The sequence below is a fragment of the Rhinolophus sinicus genome, linkage group LG02, assembly GCF_036562045.2.
Source record: "Rhinolophus sinicus isolate RSC01 linkage group LG02, ASM3656204v1, whole genome shotgun sequence".
NCBI classification, from domain to species: Eukaryota; Metazoa; Chordata; class Mammalia; order Chiroptera; family Rhinolophidae; genus Rhinolophus; species Rhinolophus sinicus.
The window spans coordinates 176,265,219-176,288,809 of NC_133752.1; the positions used below are offsets into that span (position 1 = coordinate 176,265,219).

General features: G+C 38.3%; 1 protein-coding gene across 2 annotated transcripts in view; it reads right to left on the minus strand.

Annotated features, from left to right (window-relative positions):
• Positions 1-511: 511 nt before the first annotated feature.
• SLC2A3 (solute carrier family 2 member 3) overlaps positions 512-23,591 on the minus strand; it is a 60,384-nt gene continuing 37,304 nt past the window's right edge. Inside the window, exons 2-11 of one of the 2 annotated variants that reach the window (XM_019713514.2) lie at positions 14,213-14,380; positions 12,331-12,423; positions 11,630-11,790; positions 9,235-9,475; positions 8,775-8,937; positions 8,276-8,463; positions 4,985-5,089; positions 4,400-4,501; positions 3,703-3,906; positions 512-2,969 (exon numbers count right to left, since the gene is read on the minus strand). In XM_019713514.2, the coding sequence (XP_019569073.1) occupies positions 2,751-2,969; positions 3,703-3,906; positions 4,400-4,501; positions 4,985-5,089; positions 8,276-8,463; positions 8,775-8,937; positions 9,235-9,475; positions 11,630-11,790; positions 12,331-12,423; positions 14,213-14,227 (1,491 nt within the window). In that variant the 5' untranslated portion in view covers positions 14,228-14,380 and the 3' untranslated portion in view covers positions 512-2,750. The remainder of the gene's footprint in view (positions 2,970-3,702; positions 3,907-4,399; positions 4,502-4,984; positions 5,090-8,275; positions 8,464-8,774; positions 8,938-9,234; positions 9,476-11,629; positions 11,791-12,330; positions 12,424-14,212; positions 14,381-23,591) is intronic. The other variant, XM_074326072.1, reaches the window with a different exon arrangement.

Genomic DNA, 23,591 nt, shown 5'->3' on the forward strand with positions numbered 1-23,591 from the left:
GGTCAAAACTACATAAACGAAGGCATAGAGGTTTTAATGAGTCTTATATAAATGAAAACTAAGAAATTGTAAATCAAACTGCAAAGGGGTTGTGTGATCCACCAGGGGGCTTAAGCTTTTTTGTTTGTTTGTTTTCTGTAGTTGATTGGAAACTACTGAAAGATTTTAAGTAGGATAGTGATATGTCATATGGATGCCTTGACATTAGTGTTGGATGAATTTTATAATCAAAGAGTGGAGGAGAAACAAAGTAGGAAAGAGCATGAGAGAGGAAAAACAATTCTCAGTGGGGAAAGAAACCAACATAACTTATTAACTATGCAAAGGAAAGCACTAAGGAATTTTCATTTCATCTGCATAATAAACAAGTATTTTCATATGTACAAGACTCTTTTAAGAAAATTACTCAACGTTACAACAGGTACTGAGTAGCCAAACTGGGATTTAAAATGAATTTTGTTTTTAGAGGAAGGACAAAAATGGAACAAAACAAAAAAACAAGCTTGTGATGTCGTATGTACATTCAGAATTTTTATTTCAAAACAAAGAACCACAGTAACATTAATAATAGAAAATCTATTTGGAAATATTCACAATGTAGTTACTGAGAAAAGGGAAAACTTCCACACTGCCTTACTGCTAACCCACAGTTTTTGAGGAGCCAGAAATGGAGGTGCAGTTTGTGGAAAGTTACCTGTCCCAGCAACACCCCCATGCCATAGCTCTGTGAGTTTTCATCCAAAGGCTCAACGACAAGAGGGAATGGAAGAACTGAGAACTGAAATACTGTCATAGGCAAAGGTTTGGCTAAAGGGCCTGAAATGTATAAGCACCAAGGAGGGAAAAGGAGAACAAGCAACATATGACAAAGAGAAGGGAGGGAAAGTATCATTGGGGTCCAATCTCCATTTATAAAAATACTGGGAAACTAGATTGCGAGGTGTGCGTGACCTGAGGCAAGTGTAAAAACCTCCATCTCATCTAACTCTCTGAACCGTTCCAGAGTTACAATTTTCAGTGTGTTCCTTATCCCCTTAAAAAGTATGTCTCCCTCTCCCCCATGACTCTCCTCTAGCTTTCCCAGGAGGCCACATGCCCTGATTTCACACTCCTGTTCCTACTCCCATTGAGTCTGGAGTGACAAGGAGTCCTCTACACGTTAGGAAGAAAGCCATAGATGCAAATTCCACCCAACAGAGGCAGTGTTACTTATATATACATAGGGATGAGTTTTAACACACTCTATGCAAAAGGTGGCTGTAGGAATGACCATAGAGGAAACAAGTTACCAATATACTACTTCCACCCAGAGCAAAGTGACAATGCATATACATTCATACTCTCAAGTGTGGGCTACACTGCACATTTATTCATACTATCTCAAACATGGTCTATGGGAAAGATTCAAGTCCCTTAAAGGCACTTGACATAATACCATAGTAACATGGTAACTTGACATGGTAACAGACAAAAACAGGCATGCGCTGACCCTACAGCAACAACATATGTCAACTAGATAATAATCATTCAGAAAAAAATCCACTCCCAGGGCTGAGGTTACAAATTCCAAGTTAGCTATGAACACTCTCCTCTGAATTCTTTTAAAGCTATAGGTTAAAACAAAATAAGAATCAATATCTAAAATCTCCTAAAAAACAAAATGGAGAAATACCAAACTTTTACCAAGAACCAATATTTTAGGTTGCTCATCTGGAGGGTGGCAGGAGCACTTAAAAAAAAATAAAAATGAGTCTACTACAAGAGGAAGTTGTTTGGTCCAGGGTGGGAAAAGAAGACTGATTTCTACAAATAACTTTCCCTTCTCTGGACTCCATCCAAAATTAGAACCAATTAATCACCACTAACTACAATACCCACCTTAGTAATAATCCTAAATTTCAAGTAATACTACATAAAATCTTAAACAAAGAAAAATGTTCCAAAAGAAACCAGTAGCTTCTTTACACAGGCACACGACTTTTCTGAGAAATTGACCTTGAGAGTTTCCATCTGAAGGACAGAAATTAAGAGGCAACATGCATACCTCACACACCACATCATATACCTGCCAATAATGAATTACATTTCTGCCTAAATTCTTCCTTTCTTATTATACCACAACCTCTCCAGTATCAAATCTTCCACCCTATAAACTCTTTAAACACCTCCCTCTAACCTCAATGTCCTTATGTTTTCATTATTTGGTAAAAATTACTTTACACTTAAAAAAATAAATATTTATGCAATAAAACCGGAAGCTAAAATAAATAAAACTCAAGTTGATTTGCTCGCCGAGCTGTATGGAAGTGAGGAAGATGCACTTATGTGACCCTTCTCTGCCCTCCACACTTATGTATGTCTGTTTCCTGGTAAGTTGGATGTTGCGGGAACTGCACCCTTATTCTTACTCCCCTGTTTGCCCCCATGAAGCAATATTAGAACTTAAGGGAGGAAGAGCTGGCAAAGTTGTCAAATGCCAAGTGCCAATCCCTCCAGAAATGAAGGTAGGTTCACTTGGTCTCTCCTAAACAGAAGAGAATGTCCAAGAAATGAAATGTTTAAAAAGCCATTGAAGATACAACTAACCCCGGCATTGGGTTCCTCTGAGCTCTCATGGAGTGTGGGAATGAGAAAAGAATCAAGTAGCAGCACTCAGAAACAGTCCTGGGTTACAACCTGATGAGTTCTCTCCCTTATTCAGGGAGAGGTTGCTTTTTCATGTTGAGAGGGAGGTGGGAAGGAGGCATGGCTTAGACATTGGTGTCGGTCTCCTTAACAGGCTGGATGCTGTTCATCTCCACGATGGGGCCTTTCTCAGCTCTGTTAGCTCCCTGGGCCTGCCCTTCAAAGGCTCGTGTAATTTCCTCAAAAGTTCTGCCACGGGTCTCAGGGACTTTGAAGAAGGTGAAGACCAAGAAGATCACAAGGAAGCCAGTGAAGACAATAAAAACGTAGGCTCCTAAATAGAACTATGAAAGGATACAAAAAAGGAGTGTTGATATAAAAATCTGGTCACTGGCAAACTCGTTTCCTTCACAATCATATTTCCCAGACTTCAAGCCATAACCCTTCCATATTTAATGAGAACAGTAAGGTTTATTTAGGGATTCATTTATGATGCCATTGCTAACTTACTGTATTTCTCTGTAATTCTGTGTCATTCCTTTTTCTATTCATTAAAGTTAGCTGCTTCCAAATATCTATTGAATATTTCAGGATTTTTTATTATTATTTTTAAAATCTAGGTTTATGAAAGACTGGCAAAAATAGGAAGTGCATTCTAGATGCCCACTGCACGTCCCTTTATTTAACAAATCAGCTCCAGATCATTTTATTCATTAATATCCTATGCTTAGTGAGCCTTTACGATCATGAAGCCATAATGCTAATTCCAATGATGAATTTTAAGTATTAGTTTGGAATCCTTTGAAGCTTATCACTGTCATTCTGTTCCTAGGTAAAACTATGCTATGCTTGTATCATCTCAGACTAGAGGTCTTTTAAAGTTTTACCCTCCTGCCTCAATCTTTTCTGCTATCATTCCTCCTTTTTCTACATTATTAAAAATGAGGGAAAACATCTGAGTTAAAGCCCTTGCGATCTATAATCCTTCACGGGATCAGTAATCATATTCATAAACATGGTGGCTTAAGTGGGCTGATTTCAAGATAGGCTAGGTGAGTTTTGCTATAATTTACTTACTGCAGCAGAGGGGAAGAGGAGTCCAACCAAAAAGTTGGAGGTCCAGTTGGAACAACCAGCCACCGCCATTGCAGCTGGGCGGGGACCCTGACTGAAGAGTTCAGCCACAATAAACCAGGGAATGGGGCCTGGGCCAATTTCAAAGAACGCGACGAAGACCAAGATAGCCCCAATACAGACAAAGCTCATCCACTTGTAGGCATCCTATATGAAGGAACAGAAAAAAATTAGTATTAAGACAGCATGACTTAAAAATTAGTATTAAGACAGCAGGATACGTATTAGAGTCACACTTCCCCTCTGCCAGCATCCCAGAGATGAGTACTGACTGACACTGAAAAGCTTCTTCTGTCCTGTATGTAGTCCAGTGGAGATTTGAACCCTAGCCATGTGATCAACTTACATCATTTTGCACCAGATCATTTCATCAATTGTAAAATGGGAATAATAGCCTCAAGATTACTTTAAGAATTAAATTACAAAATGTATTTTACAACCCATATGTTTTATAGCTGTATGGATCATAGGAATTTACTTACTTCCCTCTTTAATGTCTACTTTTCTTAAAACTCTGGGCATGCTGCTTTTCCCAAATTTGACTTTATCCATCTCCAGCTTCAACTACCAACCTATCACAGAGTCAACTGTAACCTCTCCCTTCTCCCTCCTCACTTACCTTCACTCAAAAAGCTCTCACCTTTAATACCAAAGAAACAGTCATGAGGATGGAACAAGCAGCCATCCCTCCAAGGCCAATCATATGTAGAGTCCTCCTTCCTGCCTTTTCCACCAGAAACAGCTAAAAGAAAAATAATATTGAAATCTATGTAATTTTACTAACAATTGTCACCCCAATAAATTTAATTAAAAAAAAAAAAAGAAAACAAACAAACAAACAAACAAAAAATAATATAACATGAAACTTCTGCTTTCCCTTCCATGAAAACACTGTATGGGCTACCTGAATCTGCCATACCAACAGCAGGATACGTATTAGAGTCACACTTCCCCTCTTCCAGTTTGAAGCTTAAAACATCCTATATAACCCCTTTATACCTCCCTCTTTCTTATCCATTCCATATTTGTGTCGAGAGAGTGAAGACTATTTCAGTATCTCTTTTTCCCCAAAGAACAATTACACAACAACAACAAAAAAGGTTTAAATAATGGTAAGGAAATGGAAGGACAGGCAACCCATTTTGAATATGTGTAGCCAAGAGCTCCTCTTCTTCCTACCGTCCCCACCTCACTCTTCCCAAAATGATCAAACCACCCAACTTACAGAAACTACAGTGAAGATGGTATTAACCACACCAGCACCAATGGTGGCATAGATCGGCTCCTTAACACCCGCATCTTTGAAGATTCCTGTTGAGTAGTAGAACACCTAGGAGAAAACAAAAGAAGATGCAACTTCCAAACAGCAATTGTGCATGGCAGCTAAATAGAACTGTCGAAAAATAACCTCAAAGTCCCAGGAGGTAAGGAGTCCCTTTCAGAGTTTTTGTTGTTGTTGTTCAATCACAGTATCTTTTCTGCCAATGAATTATCTTCTGTATCTTATCTCTATTCTCTTCTTAATTCTCCTCAATTCTAGCTATTCATTTGCAATTTTCTTCTATGCTTATTCCTACCATTCCATTTAGTCTCTTCCTTACATCTATTTTATTAACTTATATCTAAAGGTTTGGTTTAAGTCCCAGTAAGTTTTTAAATTAAGCTTTTTCAATGGACAATTCCCGTAACCCCCAAAATAGTGACAGGCACATTGAGGTCCCAATTTCACAGTGATGAAATCAAGTAACCTCAACCTGCTCATGTAATCAGAAGTGGAACTAGGGCTGGATTTCCTAGCCCTAAGTCCTTTCCAAGTGTTAAGAAAATAACACCAGCTACTATTTTAATAAGCCACTATTAAATAGTAAATAAATAGTAAATAAACTACTATATAGTTCATATATACTACTTATATTATTTCCAAAACAGTGTGCTAAAACAGGATTGCTGCAATTATCATAGTTAAAGAGATGTCAAAATATTGGACTCAGATCTCAAGGTAACAAGGGAATTGTATCTACCAGCCAGGTTCAGTCAGTCCCTCAGGTCTGGTTCAGGAGTTTACTATTTCACCCAGAGTATTTGCTTCTATAATAGTATTCGTCGGGTTTTTGTTTTTGTTTTTAACGAATATATGCCTCCACAATGGGATTAATTGTCACAAGAAACAACTCTTCAAATCCCTAAAACATAAGATAGCAACTACATACATCTGCATTTAAAAAAATAAGGTTATGGTTGTGCTTTTTGAAACAGGATTTTTAGTGTCATCCTGATTGAAAACTACTGCTCTAGAAGAGAAGCGAGGGTGAGTAAATTAAGACTGGATAAAAAATTCCAATAATATTTAATGATATAAAAAGCTCGTGAGGAAAGACGTTTGAACAGTTAAAGCCAGCAATGAATAGTTATGCCAATTCTCTTCCTTATATAAAAGTGTATACACTATCAAAAACCTAATGTATACAGATACATCCCAAGGAAACTTTTTACAGTAAAATTACCTTGCTGTCTGGTGCCATCAAGCCAGGTGAAGCTAACCCTTACACCATCTTACCTAAAAGCAATTTACTCTGCTAGGTAAATACCATCCAACCTCTTATCCCTCTGCCTTTCTTAAGGGAAATTAGAAAACATCAATTACTCCAAGGTAGGCTGGAAAAGTGATTTTCACACACCATTTCCTGAAGTGGGAGGAATCTGTCCTACAGAGTGCTCATTGATCATTTATAATTTTCTGAGTGTTCTTTTTCTGATCTTGTTTTGTAGGGCCCAGACTGGGATCTAAATTAGGCATCCCAGGCACTAGTGAGGTGCCTAGGGAGTATAATTTAAAGAAGCGCTTACTCTCAGGACCATGCACTTAAATTAAACCTAGATGCCTCAATCTAGTCCCAGCCCAGCTGCTCCAGAAAGTTTTGAGAATATGTTTTATTGTAGTGATATTTCAAATGAGGAAATTTGAGACCGGGATCCATTAAATCACCTGGGAGTCTTTTTCAAACTCCCTGTACTTCCAGGTTCTAATGTAACAGCTTCTAACCCCTCCTGAGAAGCACTGTTATTTCAAATACAAGTACAGTAGTCCCCCCTTATCTGTGGGGGATATGTTCTAAACCCCGCTGCGGATTCCTGAAACTGCAGATAGTACCCAAAACTATACCTTATATGTTTTTTCCAACTCGTATACATATATACCTACCTTAGGTGATAAAGTTTAATTTATAAATTAGGCACAGTAAGAGATTAACAGCAATAAGTAATAATAAAATAGAACAATTATAAAATAAGGGTTACTTGAACATAAGCACTGTGATACCAATATAGTCGATCTGATAACCCAGACAGTTGCTAAGTGACTAACGGGCAGGGAGCATGTACAGAGTAGAGAAGCTGGACAAAGGGATGATTCATATCTGGGAAGGCATGAGATTTCATCATGCTACTCAGAACTGTGTGCAATTTAAACCTTATGAATTGTTATTTCTGGAATTTTCCACTTAATATTTTTGGACTGTAGTTGACCATGGGCAATTGAAATTGCAGGAAGTGGAAGTACGGATAAGGGGGGACTACTGTATCCTTTCTGGTGTGTTAAGGGAGGAAAAAAGGCAAAGGGCCCACTTACTATTTTGAGTATCAAGTGTATTTTGCAAAATGGTTTGTCACAAAATGATTTAGTCATATCAAAGACTGATGAGAAACACTCAGGACATGAATCAGTATTTTAAAAGGTGAGACAAGGGTGTTCTGCTCTTCATATCCAAATATTTTAACTACAAATGGATAGGAGGTAGTAAATACCCTCTCTTCCCACAACAAAGATTCAAAAGCAGGAAGCTGATATTTGCATAGACTAGAAGGGCCATTTGCCAATTGCTAGCTTCCGTTTTGCCCCCCACTTTAAACTATCATGGTCTCTATTCTAGCTATAAAAAATATGTGGAATGGCAAGGCCACCTCAGTCTGAAGTTGCCAGTGTGCCCCTAGACCTCTTGAACTGATTTCCTAATTGTTCCCCAGGGCTTTACACTGATTTTAGAATGTAAAGTCTGGGAGAAAAGCCAAAACATATGAATTCTCAGACCTACTTTGGTTGCACTGCCTACACTATTATTGATGACATTATATAAGGTAGATCAGAGTTAAAGAAGACTGGAAATAAAAGAATGAATAAAAATTAGAGAAATTTGTGTTGGCCGATATATTAAAAAAAGTCTAGAAGAGGATAAATGTTAACCATCCACTCCAAGATAAGAGTGACACATTTTTCATTTTTATTTATTTTCTCATTTTCCACATGGAAAACATGTACTATCGGTATAATTTTAAGAAATAAAAACAAAACCAAATTAAAACCTGGATAATCAACATTTTCTGAGTGGCTGCTATGTGGCAAGCATTGTGAGGCACTCTCTGTGTAAGATGGTGAGCAAAAACTAATGCTATTCACCTTTGATCAGGTGTTTTAAATGAGGTATTTCAAGACACCTTGGACACAAAAACCGATACTCACAGCATTGATTCCAGAGAGCTGCTGAGAGAGCTGGAGCATGATGGAAATCATAAGGGGCTGTTGGTAGCTGCGTACTCTGAAGAGCTCCAGCAGAGTGACTTGCTTTTCTTGTGCCATCCTAGCACTCTCATCTTTCATCTCCTGGATGTCCTGAGCTACATCCTGGGTACCCCACAATCGCTGGAGGACTGGTGAAGAGAACAAAGAAGAAAGGATATAGATAAGGTGCTGTCCTGAGTTCATTTTTCCCATAAGACAGCTGGAGAGAAGCCACATGAAATGAGCGCTGGACATGGCTAATCAATCAGCATCTGTGCCTTAACTTACCTTCTCACCTCATTCTTCAGGGGTTGAAAGCTCCTGACTTAACAGTAATAAACTCTTCATTTGAGTTCTGAGGGGCAAGGAAAGGAGCTGACACAAAACAGATCCAATATCCTCATCCTAAAATAATCAACAACCCTAAAAGGCCTATAGTGAAGGTGTGAAGGCTACTCACTCTTCTTAGCATTTTCCTCTTCCTTTTTGTTGATGAGCAAGAATCTAGGACTTTCAGGGCAAAATGGAAGGGCTGCACTTTGTAGGAGAGCTGGAAGGATGGTGAATCCCAACAGCACAGGCCAAAGCTCTTCAGTTCCCAAGATGACTTTCAGACCAAAGATCTAGAAACCAGACGAAGATAATAGTATAAATAAATCCTATACTTTAGAGGCCACAAGTGGATTAAAACAAACAAAAAAAGTTCAGAAAATCATCCATTCTTTCACCACAGGAAAGGATAAATGTTTCTTTTCCTTTCTCTACCCTGTCTTTTTCTTTAGCTGTGGGTGAGTTATAATAATATCTGAAACTCATATATGGGTGAATCTATGCTAGACATTCTTTTGAGTGCTTTATATATGTTAACCCATTTAATGAGCCATGAAACTAACACTCAGTAACTTTAAATTCTAGAGTACCTGGGCCACCAGAATCCCGATGACGATTCCCAGCTGGTTGAGAGTGCCAAAGGCCCCCCGCAGGGCAGTAGGAGCTATCTCTCCAATGTACATGGGCACAAAGCCTGTACAGAGTCCGCAGAAGAGGCCAATAACCAACCGACCCAGGATCAGCATCTCAACTGAATTTGCTATTTTGCAGAATCCCATAAGGCAGCCACCAGTGATAGCCAATAGATTGACGATAAGCATTGAATTGCGCCTGAAAGATTAAACAAAGACAAGTCAAGTTAGCAAAACAGGCCTTATCTTTCCCCTTCTTTCCTTATTCTACTCTCCCCAAGCTCATGTATCTTCTCTTTTGGTCTAACTTTTCCATTTTCTGTCATCAGAACATTTCTAGTTGAGATAATCAAGATCAATGGTTCTTACACTTCAATATGCATAAAACTCACCTAGAGAACTTGTTTAAGATTCTCCTCTCTAAGTACTAGCTATAGCCTAGTATTTTTTTCAGCAAGCACTTTAGACCAGTAGTTCTCAAAGTGGTCCACAAACTAACAGATTCAGCTAGAAATTTGCTGGAAATTAAAATTGTCCCACCCACCACAGATTTATTAAATCATTAGGCTTGGCTCTGGGGTAGGGCCCAGCAATTTGTTTTAAAAGGCCCTGCAGGTGATTTGGTGCAAGCTCAAGTTTGAGAACTACTGCCAGAGGCAATTCGGACATAGTTGGTCCACGAACACACTCAAGAGAAATTTTTGGACCAGTGCTTCTCAGTGCATTTAGTTGTAATGTAGTTGCTTAGATATGTCACCAACATACTAATGATGATAAATTATTTCAGACAAGTTTTTGTATATTAGAGAAAATTTTATGCAAAAAGCAGTCAGCTTCGGCTCTCTTTCTCTAAGCTGGACTGTGGTGATACCATCAACAATTAGTATTGATAACCAGTATCAAATAATAAATTACTGCATTTATGCACTACAAATGTGGGAGGCAGAGCCACTGAAACAGCTGATATAAGACAGAAGTAAAAGATTAACACTGAAAAGTTACTAAAGCTGTTTGTCGGGAAGAACCAGCAACACGATACTTCCACAGTGACTCTCAACTGGGTGGCCCATTGGAATTACTGGAGGAGTTGTGAAAAATACTGATACTCTAGATCCTGTCCCCAGGGATGCTGATTTAATTGGGTTGCTGTGTGGCCTAGCACTGGGACTGTTTAAAACTGCAGCCACAGTAGAGAACCCTTTTTAAGAGAAAAATCTCATCCCTCATTCTCAATTTTACCTTTCTCTGCATTCCTTTCCCTGTTCCCCCCCCCTCCTCTATTGGTTCTTTTGCTAATAAAATAATAGGAAAAAGCGATGTCAGTTATGGGAAACCCTCGTTAAAATTTTAATGACTTTAGTAGACAAAAGGTAGCCTCAAAAATAAAAACAAACAGGGGGCGGCTGGTTAGTTCAATTGGTTAGAGCTGGTTGCTCTTGGCAACAAGGTTGCCGGGTTGGATCCCCACGTGGGCCACTGTGCGCTGCTGCCCTCCACAACTAGATTGAAACAACTATTTGACTTGGAGCTGATGGGTCCTGGAAAAACACTTAAAAATAAATAAAAATTTAAAGAAACAAAAACAAAACAAAAAACAAAAAGAAAAACAAACATTATTAAATAAAATAGGTTGTTTTCATTTTAAACTTAAATTCCATTTATGCTTCCAGAACATCTAGTTAGCAACTAAATGGTTCCTTCACCAGATATTCTACCCGCTAAGACATTTTATTAAGCTAGCACAGAGTGAGAACATTTAGTTTTCTTTTTTCTGGAAAAGACATATCAGTTCAGTTACATTTGCCAAAGACCAAGGATTACAAAATCCAGAGGGTGCCAAAAAAATGTATACATTTTAAGGAAAGAAAAGAACTGTATTAATATTGCAATACTCAATACACACCAATAACAAAAGATGAATACAAGTCACGTGTATACATTTTTTTGGCACCCCTGTTATTTCCACCCAATCCTGCTGTGTAAAATAATGAAAACATTTGCATAAAACCCCAAAATTTTTAAGAAAAGCAAACAACTTCTAACCTTGTAAATAAAGTATGTTTCTGGGAAACTCCATCGTGAACTTACTAGAGAATAACTCAATCAGCTAAAACTGGACTGCAAAGGCCAATCACTCATTCACATGGCCCATCTCTTGATGGCTGGGTGGAAGCTATGCAGGGTAGGAGAGCTCTCAGCAATAGTCATATTCAGTGCCAGTTGGACTAGATTTTCCTTGATCAGAATTTGAGGTGCTCTCATCCAAATGTGTCATCATCTTCCATCTTAATTCTCAATACCTGTCCTCAGTGCAACCAGAATAGCCCCTTTCCTTGCCCAATTTTTGCAATACCTGCCAAAGCGGTTGACAAAGAGTCCAACGGAAAAGGATCCAATCATACCACCAATGGAGAAGATGGCCACCGACAAGGACCAGAGGGTCGTGAGAAACACTGTAGTGGGAGGGTTTTCTAACTTCTCTTCCATAGTGTAATTGATAAAATCCTTTATGATCTGCAAATTAAAATGGTTGGTGGGAGGGCAGATTGTTACAGTTGGATGAGAAAAGACAACAAGTACTGGGGATTTTCCCTTCCCTACACTACAATTACTACTTTATAGGTAGAGAACTAAGAAAATGACTAGATGGGGATGGAAGAGACAGATAACATATTGGAGTTAATGTTACTAACTCTGAAAAGAACCATTTGTTATTTGTTCTGAAAACCTCAGTAGGTAGTAGCACTGATATTCAGTGACTACCCCAGCCCTCTCCTGAGAGCACCCCACTTCTTTGCAACTAACCCCTAAGGGATAATAAAGGAAGTTTATCACCATAGGGTGAGAGGAAGAACAGGTATAGTCCAGGGTATGGGGAGCAACTGGGCTTTTTGTTTTGACTAACGATTCAAATAGATTTCCCTAATATTATTCTCCCTCTTCAGTCTTAAGCCAAGCTAGAACCAAGTTTGTCAGAAATTCTTAGTTCTTGAAACCCTACTTAAAGGATAATTTCCCGATTCCAAATTCTAATTCTAGTTGCCTGGCACTCACCATCTCAGGGGCATTGATGACTCCAGTGTTGTAGCCAAACTGGAAAGAGCCTATTGCAGCAATGGTGATGGCAAAGACCAGAGGTGCGGTGACCTGGCGGGGGTGGGAGGGGAGAAACAGTCCTTAAGACTCTTGATTGACGATTGTCTCTTATTAATTAAGGAGACATATTTGAATAACTTAGCCTATGAGTGGTACGAAAAGAACAAAAACTTAATGAGATTTAGGTAATGAATGAGGAACACAAAAGAGCAGATTATCACTGAAGACTTTATCTGGAGATATATGGACAAGAACGTAGAATAAACTTGGGAAAGGGGGCAAGAAAATTTGGGGAGGAAACAGTTAAGAGGAACTGGGTTAGTCAGTTTGGGAGCATTCAAAAAACTGCCCCAGGTAAAATAAAAGCAAAGAGAATTTCACGGAGGAATGAAAGAACTTGGGAGGGCACAGGTAGACAGACTTAGGATTCCTAAGAACAGATGACTTGGGAAACAGCTAGATCCAGTGCAGTCTCTCCTGTACCCTAGATTCCACAGAAGACCCAGAGCAGTGGTGGTGGTGGTGGTGGTGTGTGTGTGTGTGTGTCTTCACTACTGAGCTGTTCTTTTTCTCTCTCTCTGGATGGTGTATCTACCCACTATATCCTGGCCCCATTTGAAATTCTTCCAGTTTACTTAATGCTGTACTGCTATCCCCCACCCAGCAGGGGGAGAGCACAAGTACACTCACAACCCACCAGAGAGGAGACATTTCTTGTGGAGAGTGGGCGGCAGAAATCAACCCAGTCATCTCAGCTTGCCAGGAATAATTCAAGTGGGTATTATCTTAGATATTCACCTTAAGGTAAGTCAATATTTATGCCTGAGGCCATCCTCTACAGCCCCCAACCATTCCTTAAACTCCTCTCTCCGGATCAGACAAGAGTGGCAGTCTGAGAATTTCTGTTCCCGGAATTGACCTTGCCTCTGAGGCAACTAGGCATAAGTCCCCCTGCCAGTTCATAGCTTTCTGTTTAATCCTTTTCCCTTTAGTGAAAACCTCTTTTCCCCCTTATCATTACTATCCTTGAGGGGCTTTTCCTCTTCCTTCCCATTTTTTAGTTTTTTACTTTTTAGTTACTAATTTTTTCCAGTAAATATAGGTTATTTTTATTATACACGCTGGACTTGGTTTGTTAATATTTTGTTCAGGATTTTTCATCTATATTTATAAATGCTATTGATCTGTAATTTTCCTTCCTTTTCCTTCCCATTTTTTAATCGTTTCTCTTATCTTCCTTTATTTTCAAATAAGTTTACCTTAGTGAAAATGCCTTTCTTCATTATAAATACCACATACATAACACAATATTACTAAATTGTGCACTCACAATCCTAACAATAGGAAGGACAACTGGATTCACTCTCTTTAGTATCCAGAGAATTCTATAGGTCATAGAACAGACCGCTGGACACTGACCCATGCCCCTAAACACATCTCAAGTCTTTTCAAGGTCTAATGTTTCCATAGAAATCCTCCTATTGCCCCTGAACCCACACTTGTAATCAGCACGACTGAGCAGTCCCTGATGCTCGGTACACTCGACCGGCTCATCCTCGGTAGTAATTATGTAAAATAAACCCGAGAAACAAGCACAACGTCTCCAGGTGACTTTTCCTAGGACAGAAAAGTGATGGTACAGATAAATCCTTTATAGAATATGACATTCAAAGAGAACTGGTGAAACTGTAGCATTGCAGGCTGGAGAAGAAATGAAAAGGCCTTAAGATGGATAGGTGATGACTTAGAATAAAATAGAACACAGAGATCACATTTACTGTTTGCCTTTCCCAGTGTACCCCAAACAAGCAAAAATAATTGGTAATTGTGTCATTCTTACCTTCTGTGTCCCCATGGCCCTAATTTAATTTTCCAATCTTCAAGAAAGATCTAGGAGTGTGATTCCAGGGACACCTCTTCCAGCCAACAAACCTTCAAAATGTCCTTCTCTGGCAGCAAGTTTTTCTTCAGATTCTGAGTAATGCTCTACATCTCACGCTGACTCTCACTGTTGAAGAGCACGCCAGGCACCCATTTATAATCTTTGCAAAGGGTGGAGTCTAGCAGGCAGACGAGCCCCCCCCCAGCCCCTCCCCATACCCGCCCCCAAATAATCTCGTGACCTTTCGGAATTTTGTAACATCTAATTCAGCCCCCACCCTAGGCAACAACTCCGTCGGTGCCCTGGGTTAAAACCACATCCTGCACCCTTCCCACTACGGTTTTTTTAAGCTCATTGGCTTCCCTCTTCTAATAGCAGATACAGCCTCTTAGTTTCACAGACAAAATGTTACCAGAAAAGCCTGGAGGGAGGGCAAATACACTTTATTTTTTGCTCTAGCGTCTGCTCAGAATGGAACCAATCTATAAAGACATGAGAATAAATGCTATCTATGTAAGGCAAAGTCGAGTGAGTGCTACTATCTGAGAGTTAAGGTTGTTTGAAGGAGTATAAGCAGAAAATTCATGATCCTATGAATTTATCAGCTGCTTTGCGATTATCTCCTGAGTCTACAATCTTGAAGGGGAGGAAAGGATAGTCTGGGAAAAGAAAAGGGAAGGAAGAAGTGGGCCAATTTTTGGCTCTACTTGTCCTCTGATTAGCATAATCATTCCAGGTGGGAAACCTGAATATCCAGAAGCTAGACCAACTCCCCTAAGATGCAGGAAGGAGAGAATCAATTGCCTATGGGATATGATCTAAACTCCTCAATATGCCATTCACCATGCCACCCTTTCTGAATTCTACCCATTCTGCAAGTTTTGCCTCTAGTCTCAGATTTACAGCATTTAGAGATGGAACAATTATCAAATTCGGTTAAACAGGTATTTGCTGAGCACATACAAGTACTATGTATCAGGTACTCTCCAAGAAGCTGAGAATTCATCAGTATATAGGACAAAAAAGTCTTGGCCCTTAAATAATTTGTAGCTTTTCTCTTCTTCTACTTAAAAAAAAAAAAGCGGGGGGTGGGATGGAGATGTTAAACAAGGCCAAATGATTCCTACAAAACCAAAGAGAGTTATCAGTATCATATTAATTATGGACTGTGAATTTCTTGAAAAAAAAGTGTGAGATAAATATCTGATTACTAAGCTATACAAGAAAACTGAGCAGATGAGTAGAAACAAAAACAGATTAAAAAAACATGAAGAGAAGAAGATGAAGGATAACAAAAGGAGAGAAGAAGAGGCTCCAGTGTGAAAGTAAACAGAGCAAAACAAACTACTTGTGGTTAAAGAGCTGAGCGAGTGAGAGATAGCATCAAGGATTCCTAATGCCCATTAATTTGTAGCCCAGCAACCCCTTCAGTATGTGGGGAGACGGTGTGGGTTGAGAGAAGCCCTGTAAGTGGACATAATTTTTCTAGGTAAATTGGAGGAAGTGCATATTTCTTTGGGGGTTTTGCTGAGGGCCTAGAATTCAAACTGAAACTACTGGACGTGAAATAAACCAGATTATGCTGTCTCCTTCCCTTAAATGAGGATATTTTCTAAATCTGATTGTTAGCTGAGAGAACTGAAGACAGGTGAAACGTGAGGTCCAAGAAAATCTTCCCAGAGGGCACACCTCCCCTCCCCCATCTCACCCTGCCTTCCAGGAAACACAAACCTAGAGGCCCCTTTAGTTACCACAGCAACTGAATTTAGCAGCCAAAGGACAAAAAATATCCAGTGTGGCAGCGCTGTCCAATAGAAATATAATTCGAACCCCTTATGTAATATTGAAATTTTCTAGTAGCCACATTAAAAATTTAAAAAGAAACAAGAGAAATTAATTTTAGTAATTATTTTATTTGACCTAGTATATCCAAAATAATATCATTTCAGCATGTAATCAATGTAAAAATAAGTTAGTCTACTTATTTTTCCTACCAAGTCTTCTAAATCCAGTATATATTTTACATTTACAACACATCTCCATTTTAAACTCTAAGTTTTCTACAGTTAAATATATTCTACCAAAAGTTGTGTTTAATGGGGAAATATTTTAAAGTGCTCCAATTTTAAAATAATTAAAATTAGCAATTCAGTTCCTCAGTCGCACTGTCCACGTGTAAGTACTCCACAGCCCATGAGGCTCATGGCTGAAGCTTATAGCTTACAGTAACATGACCCTGAAGCCCCTTTCCTCTAGTCTTTTCTCCATTCTTTTTTATCTTCGGTTTTATTTAGTATTTATCTCACAATGCCACTCTAGGCTTTAAATCACTTTGTTTTTTCTTTTTCCTACTCCCTAACCTTAGAATAATTATTCTTTCATTTTTGCAAGAGCAAATGGCACCAGTGAAAGTACAATGTAGGTCTGTCCTTTCCCTTTCACTTACTCAGAGTAGGCTCCAATATAATTCAGAACACAGTGTTTGTCTCAGTGTTTATTTGCCCAATATTAATTGAAAGAATAAACAAAATAATTGTGAAGAGTCAGGATTATACCTGCCCCAAAATAATTTGTGTAAAACCCCGATGGATAAAGATAACACTGAGGGTCAAGTTTTAGATGTTTGAGATCTGTAGAATATTTTCTTCTTGATAAAAAGAAGGGAGTGTGGGGGCCGGCCCGGCCCAGTGGCTCAGGCGGTTAGAGCTCCGTGCTCCTAACTCTGAAGGCTGCTGGTTCGATTCCCACATGGGCCAGTGGGCTCTCAACCACAAGGTTGCCAGTTCAATTCCTCGACTCCCGCAAGGGATGGTGGGCAGCGCCCCCTGCAACTAAGTTGGAACAAGGCACCTTGAGCTGAGCTGCCGCTGAGCTCCCGGATGGCTCAGTTGGTTGGAGCGCGTCCTCTCAACCACAAGGTTGCTGGTTTTGACTCCCGCAAGGTATGGTGGGCTGTGCCCCCTGCAACTAGCAACGGCAACTGGACCTGGAGCTGAGCTGTGCCCTCCACAACTAAGACTGAAAGGACAACAACTTGACTTGGAAAAAAGGCCTGGAAGTACACACTGTTCCCCAATAATGTCCTGTTCCCCTTCCCCAATAAAATCTTAAAAAAAAAAAAAAAAAAGAAGAAGAAGGGAGTGTGAAAGAGAGAGAGATCTGAAACCTGTTTTCGCTAGCTAAACTCAGTCTGAGAAAATTATCTTTAGGCATTTAGGCTAGGCATTTTTGAGAGAGAGAGAGAGAGAGAGAGAGAGAGAGAGAGAGATCTACTTTCATTAATATATATATATTTGAAAAGTTACAACTGCAATTCAGCTGAAATCTCAAGAATCTAAAAGTGTGCTAAAGCTATTGAGACACAGGCTTCTTAAACAAGTGGGACCTACCTAATCTTCTTACGCTCAGAAACCAGTTCAGTACAGAGTTCAGTACAGATAGGTCCAAGTTAGGCAATCCTCACCCTGGCCAATAGATAATAGTTGCTCAATATAACTGTTTGATGATGCATTTGGGGGAGATTGGTTGGTTGACTGGGGTTTTTGGTGCACCTTGGGAGTAGGTCCCACTAGATTCCAAGCTCTGGTTCAGTCAGGAGATCATAGCTCTGGTGATCAATCTAGAGGGAATATGTTAGGATAGGCCAGCAAGGTAAATGTCGTAAAAGTTGTATCCTGTGTCATTAGATTCCTGTGAGATGTTCTTCCATTTTTACTGAAAACAAAAGAGGAGGCGATGTAGTGGATAAATTTCTAAATGGAATATGTTTGGGGAGGAATGTTATGAATTCCTACCTAATGTAGGGTTCAGTAGAATGAAGACAGTGAATGGAATAATGGTCTGAAATGCCTTTGATCCAAATGTAGATATCTGCAGACGTAAATCTCAATCCTAGTGTCATGTTACTCTGTGGAAGGATGTCTGCTAGTGTGATAACCAAGCAGAAAAACAAACAAATCCCAAATCCTAAAATCAGGGAGTAACACAAGGTTTTAGCCACTTCAAGGTAAAGACAGGGAAAACCACCTTTTTCACAGAACAATGTAAGTGGCATTTCAAGGCACCCCAAAAAGCTACCGTGTTTCCCCAAAAATAAGACCTAGCCGGACCATAAATTCTAATGCGTCTTTTGGAGCAAAAATTAATATAAGACCCAGTTATATTATATTATATTATATTATACCCAGTATTACATTATATTAAAATAAGACTGGGTTTTATATTAATTTTTGCTCCAAAAGACGCACTAGAGCTGATGATCCGGCTAGGTCTTATTTTCGGGGAAACACAGTAGTGACTGCTCTAAGGTCCACCAAGGTTAATTCTACTCATCGCCTGTATTTGTAATATTCCACATAAAGAACAACTTTTGTTACAGTATTTTTTATCTTCCTTTATTTGTTTAGGTGTAGGTAGAGTGCATTTTGTGTCTGAAAACACTGTAGAAAATACACCCCCAGGGTGAAGAAAGAAAAAAAATTGACGGGGCAAGCCCGGTGGCTCAGGTGGTTACAGCTCCATGCTCCTAACTCCGAAGGCTGCCTGTTCGATTCCCACGTGGGCCAGTGGGCTCTCAACCACAAGGCTGCTGGTTCAACTCCTCGAGTCCCACAGGGGATAGTGTGCTCCGCCCCCTGCAACTAAGATTGAACACGGCACCTTGAGCTGAGCTGCCATTGAGCTCTCGGATGGCTCAGTTGGTTGGAGTGCATCCTCTCAACCACAAGGTTGCCAGTTCGATTCCCACAAGGGATGGTGGATTGTGCCCCCTGCAACTAGCAACGGCAACTGGACCTGGAGCTGAGCTGCGCCCTCCACAACTAAGATTGAAAGGACAACAACTTGACTTGGAAAAAAAGTCCTGGAAGTACACGCTGTTCCCCAATAAAGTCCTGTTCCCCTTCCCCAATAAAATCTTTAAAAAAAAAAAAAATTTGAGAAATGTTGATTTTCCTGTCTAAACAGGGTTGCAACTATTTATCACTAAAGGGTCTTCCCTCCACCAATTTCTTTCAAAAATCAATCCATCACACACCAGTGCAAGATGAATTATCCTAAATCAAAATTTTAATCATATCAATCTCCTATGTGAGTATCTTCAATGGGTATTTAAAAAAGTCAAGATTAGTCCTGCCCAACAGAAATACAATGTGAGCCACACATGAAATTTAAAATTTCCCAGTAGCCACATTAAAAAATAATAAAAACAAGAAAGTTGTTTATTTTAATATATTTTATTTAACCTAATATACCCCAAATATTCTCATTTCAACATATAATTAATATAAAAAATTATTAATGAGATATTTTTCTCTCCTTTTGGTACTACCGTGTTTCCCTGAAAATAAGACCTAGATGGACAATTAACTCTAATGTGTCTTTTGGAGCAAAAATTAATATAAGACCTGGTATTATGTTATATTATATTTATATTATATTACAAAAACCAGGTCTTATAGTAAAATACAACCGGGTTTTATATTAATTTTTGCTCCAAAAGATGCATTAGAGTTAATTGTCCGCCTAGGTCTTATTTTCGGGGAAACATGGTAAATCTTCAAACTCCAATCTGTATTTTATACTTAACAGCATACTAAATTTTCAATAATCAAAATGAAATGTAGTCTTATTAAAACAATAAAGTTCTGTTTAACAAAAACATTTTACGCTGCCTCAAAAATTTTTACACTGCTTCACTTTTAAAATACAAACTCAAATAAATTAAAATGGGATGAAATTAACAGATTCCTAGCCACATTTCCAATGCTCTATAGCCACATGTGGCAAGTGATTACCATATTAGATGGTGCAGCTCTTGACTCCTTAGCATGATATCAACTAGTTATTTCAATCTTACCTGGAACATGAACTAAACACCCAAGAAGTGTATCTTCCCTTTTCCCAAGCCAAACTGAACTATTTGTCAGTTTTCAAACAGGACCCATTTCCTGCCTTAACAGTTTTTACTTTGTTATTGTCCCAGTCTTACAAATTTCTGTCATCCCTACTTCAAGGGTCATTCCCATCCTTCAAGGGTCAATTAAAATGCAAAATCCTCCTCACCAAAGAAAATATATTTGAAGACCATACATGACTTATGATACGCCATTCTATCTTGAATTTTAGATATCTAAATTGGAACTCCATGGAAGGTCCATCTGGTTTGGTTGATTTTGTCTGGGCCAGAATAGAATAGGGTCCCATACATGTTAGCTGAATGATTATAGCAAGGTTTCAGGATACAAAGTTAATATAAAAAAAGTCAGTTTTTTAATATTTTATATACCAGCAATAAAAAATGGAATTTGAAATTAAAAACACAATGCCATTTATATTAGCTTTCAAAAAAAGGAAATATTTAGATATAAATCTAACAAATATGTGTAAGATCTACATGAGGAAAACTACAACACTGATGAATGAAATCATAGAAGAGCTAAATAATTGGAAAGGTAGTCCATGTTCATGGGTAGGAAGACTCAATATTGTCAAGATGTCAGGTCTTTCCAACTTGATCTATAGATTCAGTGCAATCCCAACCAATATCCCAGCAAGTTATTTTTGTGGATATCAAAAAACTGATTTTAAAGTTTATACGAAGAGGCAAAAGACCTGAAATAGCCAGCATAATATTGAAGAAGAACAAAGTTGACCCACAGAAAGCCCCACAGAAAGCCCCACATGAATATACTCAACTGTTTATTTTTGACAAAGGAACAAAGGCAATGTAATGGAGCAGATAGTTTTTTCAACAAATGGTGCTGGAGCAACAGGACATTCAAACAAACAAACAAACAAACAATAAATAAATAAAATAATCTAGACACAGACCTTACTCCCTTCCTAAAAATTAACTGAAAATGGATCATATATCTAAATGTAAAACAGAAAGCCACAAAACTAGAAAATAACAGGAGAAAACCTAGATGACCTTGGGTAAGGAGATGATTTTTTGCATACAACAACAAAGGCACAATACAGGAAAGCAACAATTGATAAGTTGGACTTAATTTTAAAAATTCTGCTCTACAAAAGACACTGTCAAGAGAATAAGAAGATAAACCACAGCCTGGGAGAAAATATTTGCAAATATTCCCGACTAGAAGAATGTTATGCAAAATATAAAAAGAACTCTTACAATTCAACAATAAGAAAACAAACTTGATTTAAAAATAGGGCAAAAAAAAAAAAGAGCAAAAACCTTAATAAACACCTCTCCAAAGAAGATATACACATAGCAAATAAGCATATGAAAAGATGGTCCACATCACATGTTCATGAGGGAAATGCAAATTAAAACAACACTGAGATACCATATCTATTAGAATGGCCAAAATCTGGAACACTGACAACACCAAATGCTGGTGAAGATGTGGTGCAACAGGAATGCTACAGAGTACAGCTACTTTGGAAGATAGTTTGGTGGATTCTTACAAAACTAAACATACTCTTACTATATGATCCAGCAATCAAGCTCCTTGGTATTTACCCAAAGGAGTTGAAAACATACATTCACACAAAAATTTGCACACACATGTTTGTAGCAGCTTTATTCATAATTGCCCAAACTGAGAAGCAATCAAAATATCCTTTAATAGGTGAATGCATAAATAAAGAGTGGTACACCCAGACAATGGAATACTATTCAGCACTAAAAAGAAATAAGCTATCAAACCATGAAAAGACATGGAGGTTCCTTAAATATATATTAGTAAGTAAAGAATCCAATCTGAAAAGGATACATGCTGTGTGGTTCCAACTACACAACACTCTGCTAAAGGCAAAACTATGGAGACAGTAATAAGAACACTTGTTGCCAGGGATTTGGGTAGGCGTGGAAGGAGGGATGAATAGGCAGAGCACAGAGGATTTTTAGGGCAGTGAAACTATTCTATATGATGCTGTAATGATGGATACATGTCATTACACATTTGTCCAAATCCACAGAATGTACGAGACCAAGAGTGAACCCTAATGTAAAGTCTATGGACTTTGGGTGATTATGATGTGTCAATGTAGGTTCATCAATTATAAGTGTACCACTCTGGTGGGAGATGTTTATAATGGGGGAGGTTATGTATGGGGGCAGCAGGTATATAGGAAATCTCTGTACCTTCTTAATTTTTCTGTAAACTTAAAACTGCTCTAAAAAAAAAAAAGTCTAAAAAAAAGACCAATTCCTTATATAAGCAATGTTCTCCAATCTTCAAAGCAGAGGCTGTGCTCATTTCATTTCTGTGTCTTTTCCTCTATCATTTCCATCACCCTCTCAATACTTGACACAGTACATTATTTAAAGTAGATACCTGATAAGTATTTTAGGGGAATTCAATAATTTCATTATGGAGGCAGACAGTTCTATATGGGAGAGAACATATTGATTGGACATAAACTCTTCACTCTTATTGGTAAACCAGAATGGCAGTTAAAAATTTATAATCTGTTGCATCAATTTCACTAGCCTAGTCAGTCAACTAAGCTTGCTTCTTGTCACCTCTTTAATGAAATCCAACTATTGTCTATTTATAAGAATATTCTATGGAAAGAACAGTGAACTTTGCTGTTTAATACTATACCCCTAAACCTCTTTGAAAATATGCCATTATTTAGTACTTATATCCTTAGAAACTTAATTTCATGCTTTTATGTCTGCCAATTCCAAGTAATTTATATATATATATATATATATATATATATATATATATATATATATATATATTACTGTTTAATACCTGGCAGAGATTAAATTGACTCTGCCAGGCCATAGCATCATTTATATTATACTTATTGTTAAAATCAATAATAATGCCAGAATATGCTCCAAATAATATCTACAAAGATAAATAGGTCATTACAGCTGATAAAGGAAGATCTGAAGAAAAAGGAAGAACCAGGTTACTAAGGGAAGTGAATGTCACAATACAAACTAAAAAAACCACTACCTATACAACAGCTGCCCGAAATTCAGCACCAAACTTTCCCCAAATATCCATATGCCAAACTATTTCTGGAAAGCAGCACAGAGGAAAATCTTTGGGCTTATATTTAAAGACTGTCTCCAGTATTTTCTTAACTGGTTTTCTTCTAGGATGAGAGAAAGAAGATACACTCTCCTTGCAGAGCATCTCAATGCTTCCCAGATATGATCATCCACCACTATTGCAGAATCTCTTTCTCTGATACCTCCTCTTACTGAGCACAGTTGCCTCGGGTGTGGCACAAATATCCTTCTCACTCACTATATATACCCTTTCTAACATCCAGCAGTGACTGGGCATTATTATGTTTTCTATTTTGTCTTATCATCAACACTAAGAAGAATAGGTAGGAGAGGGAA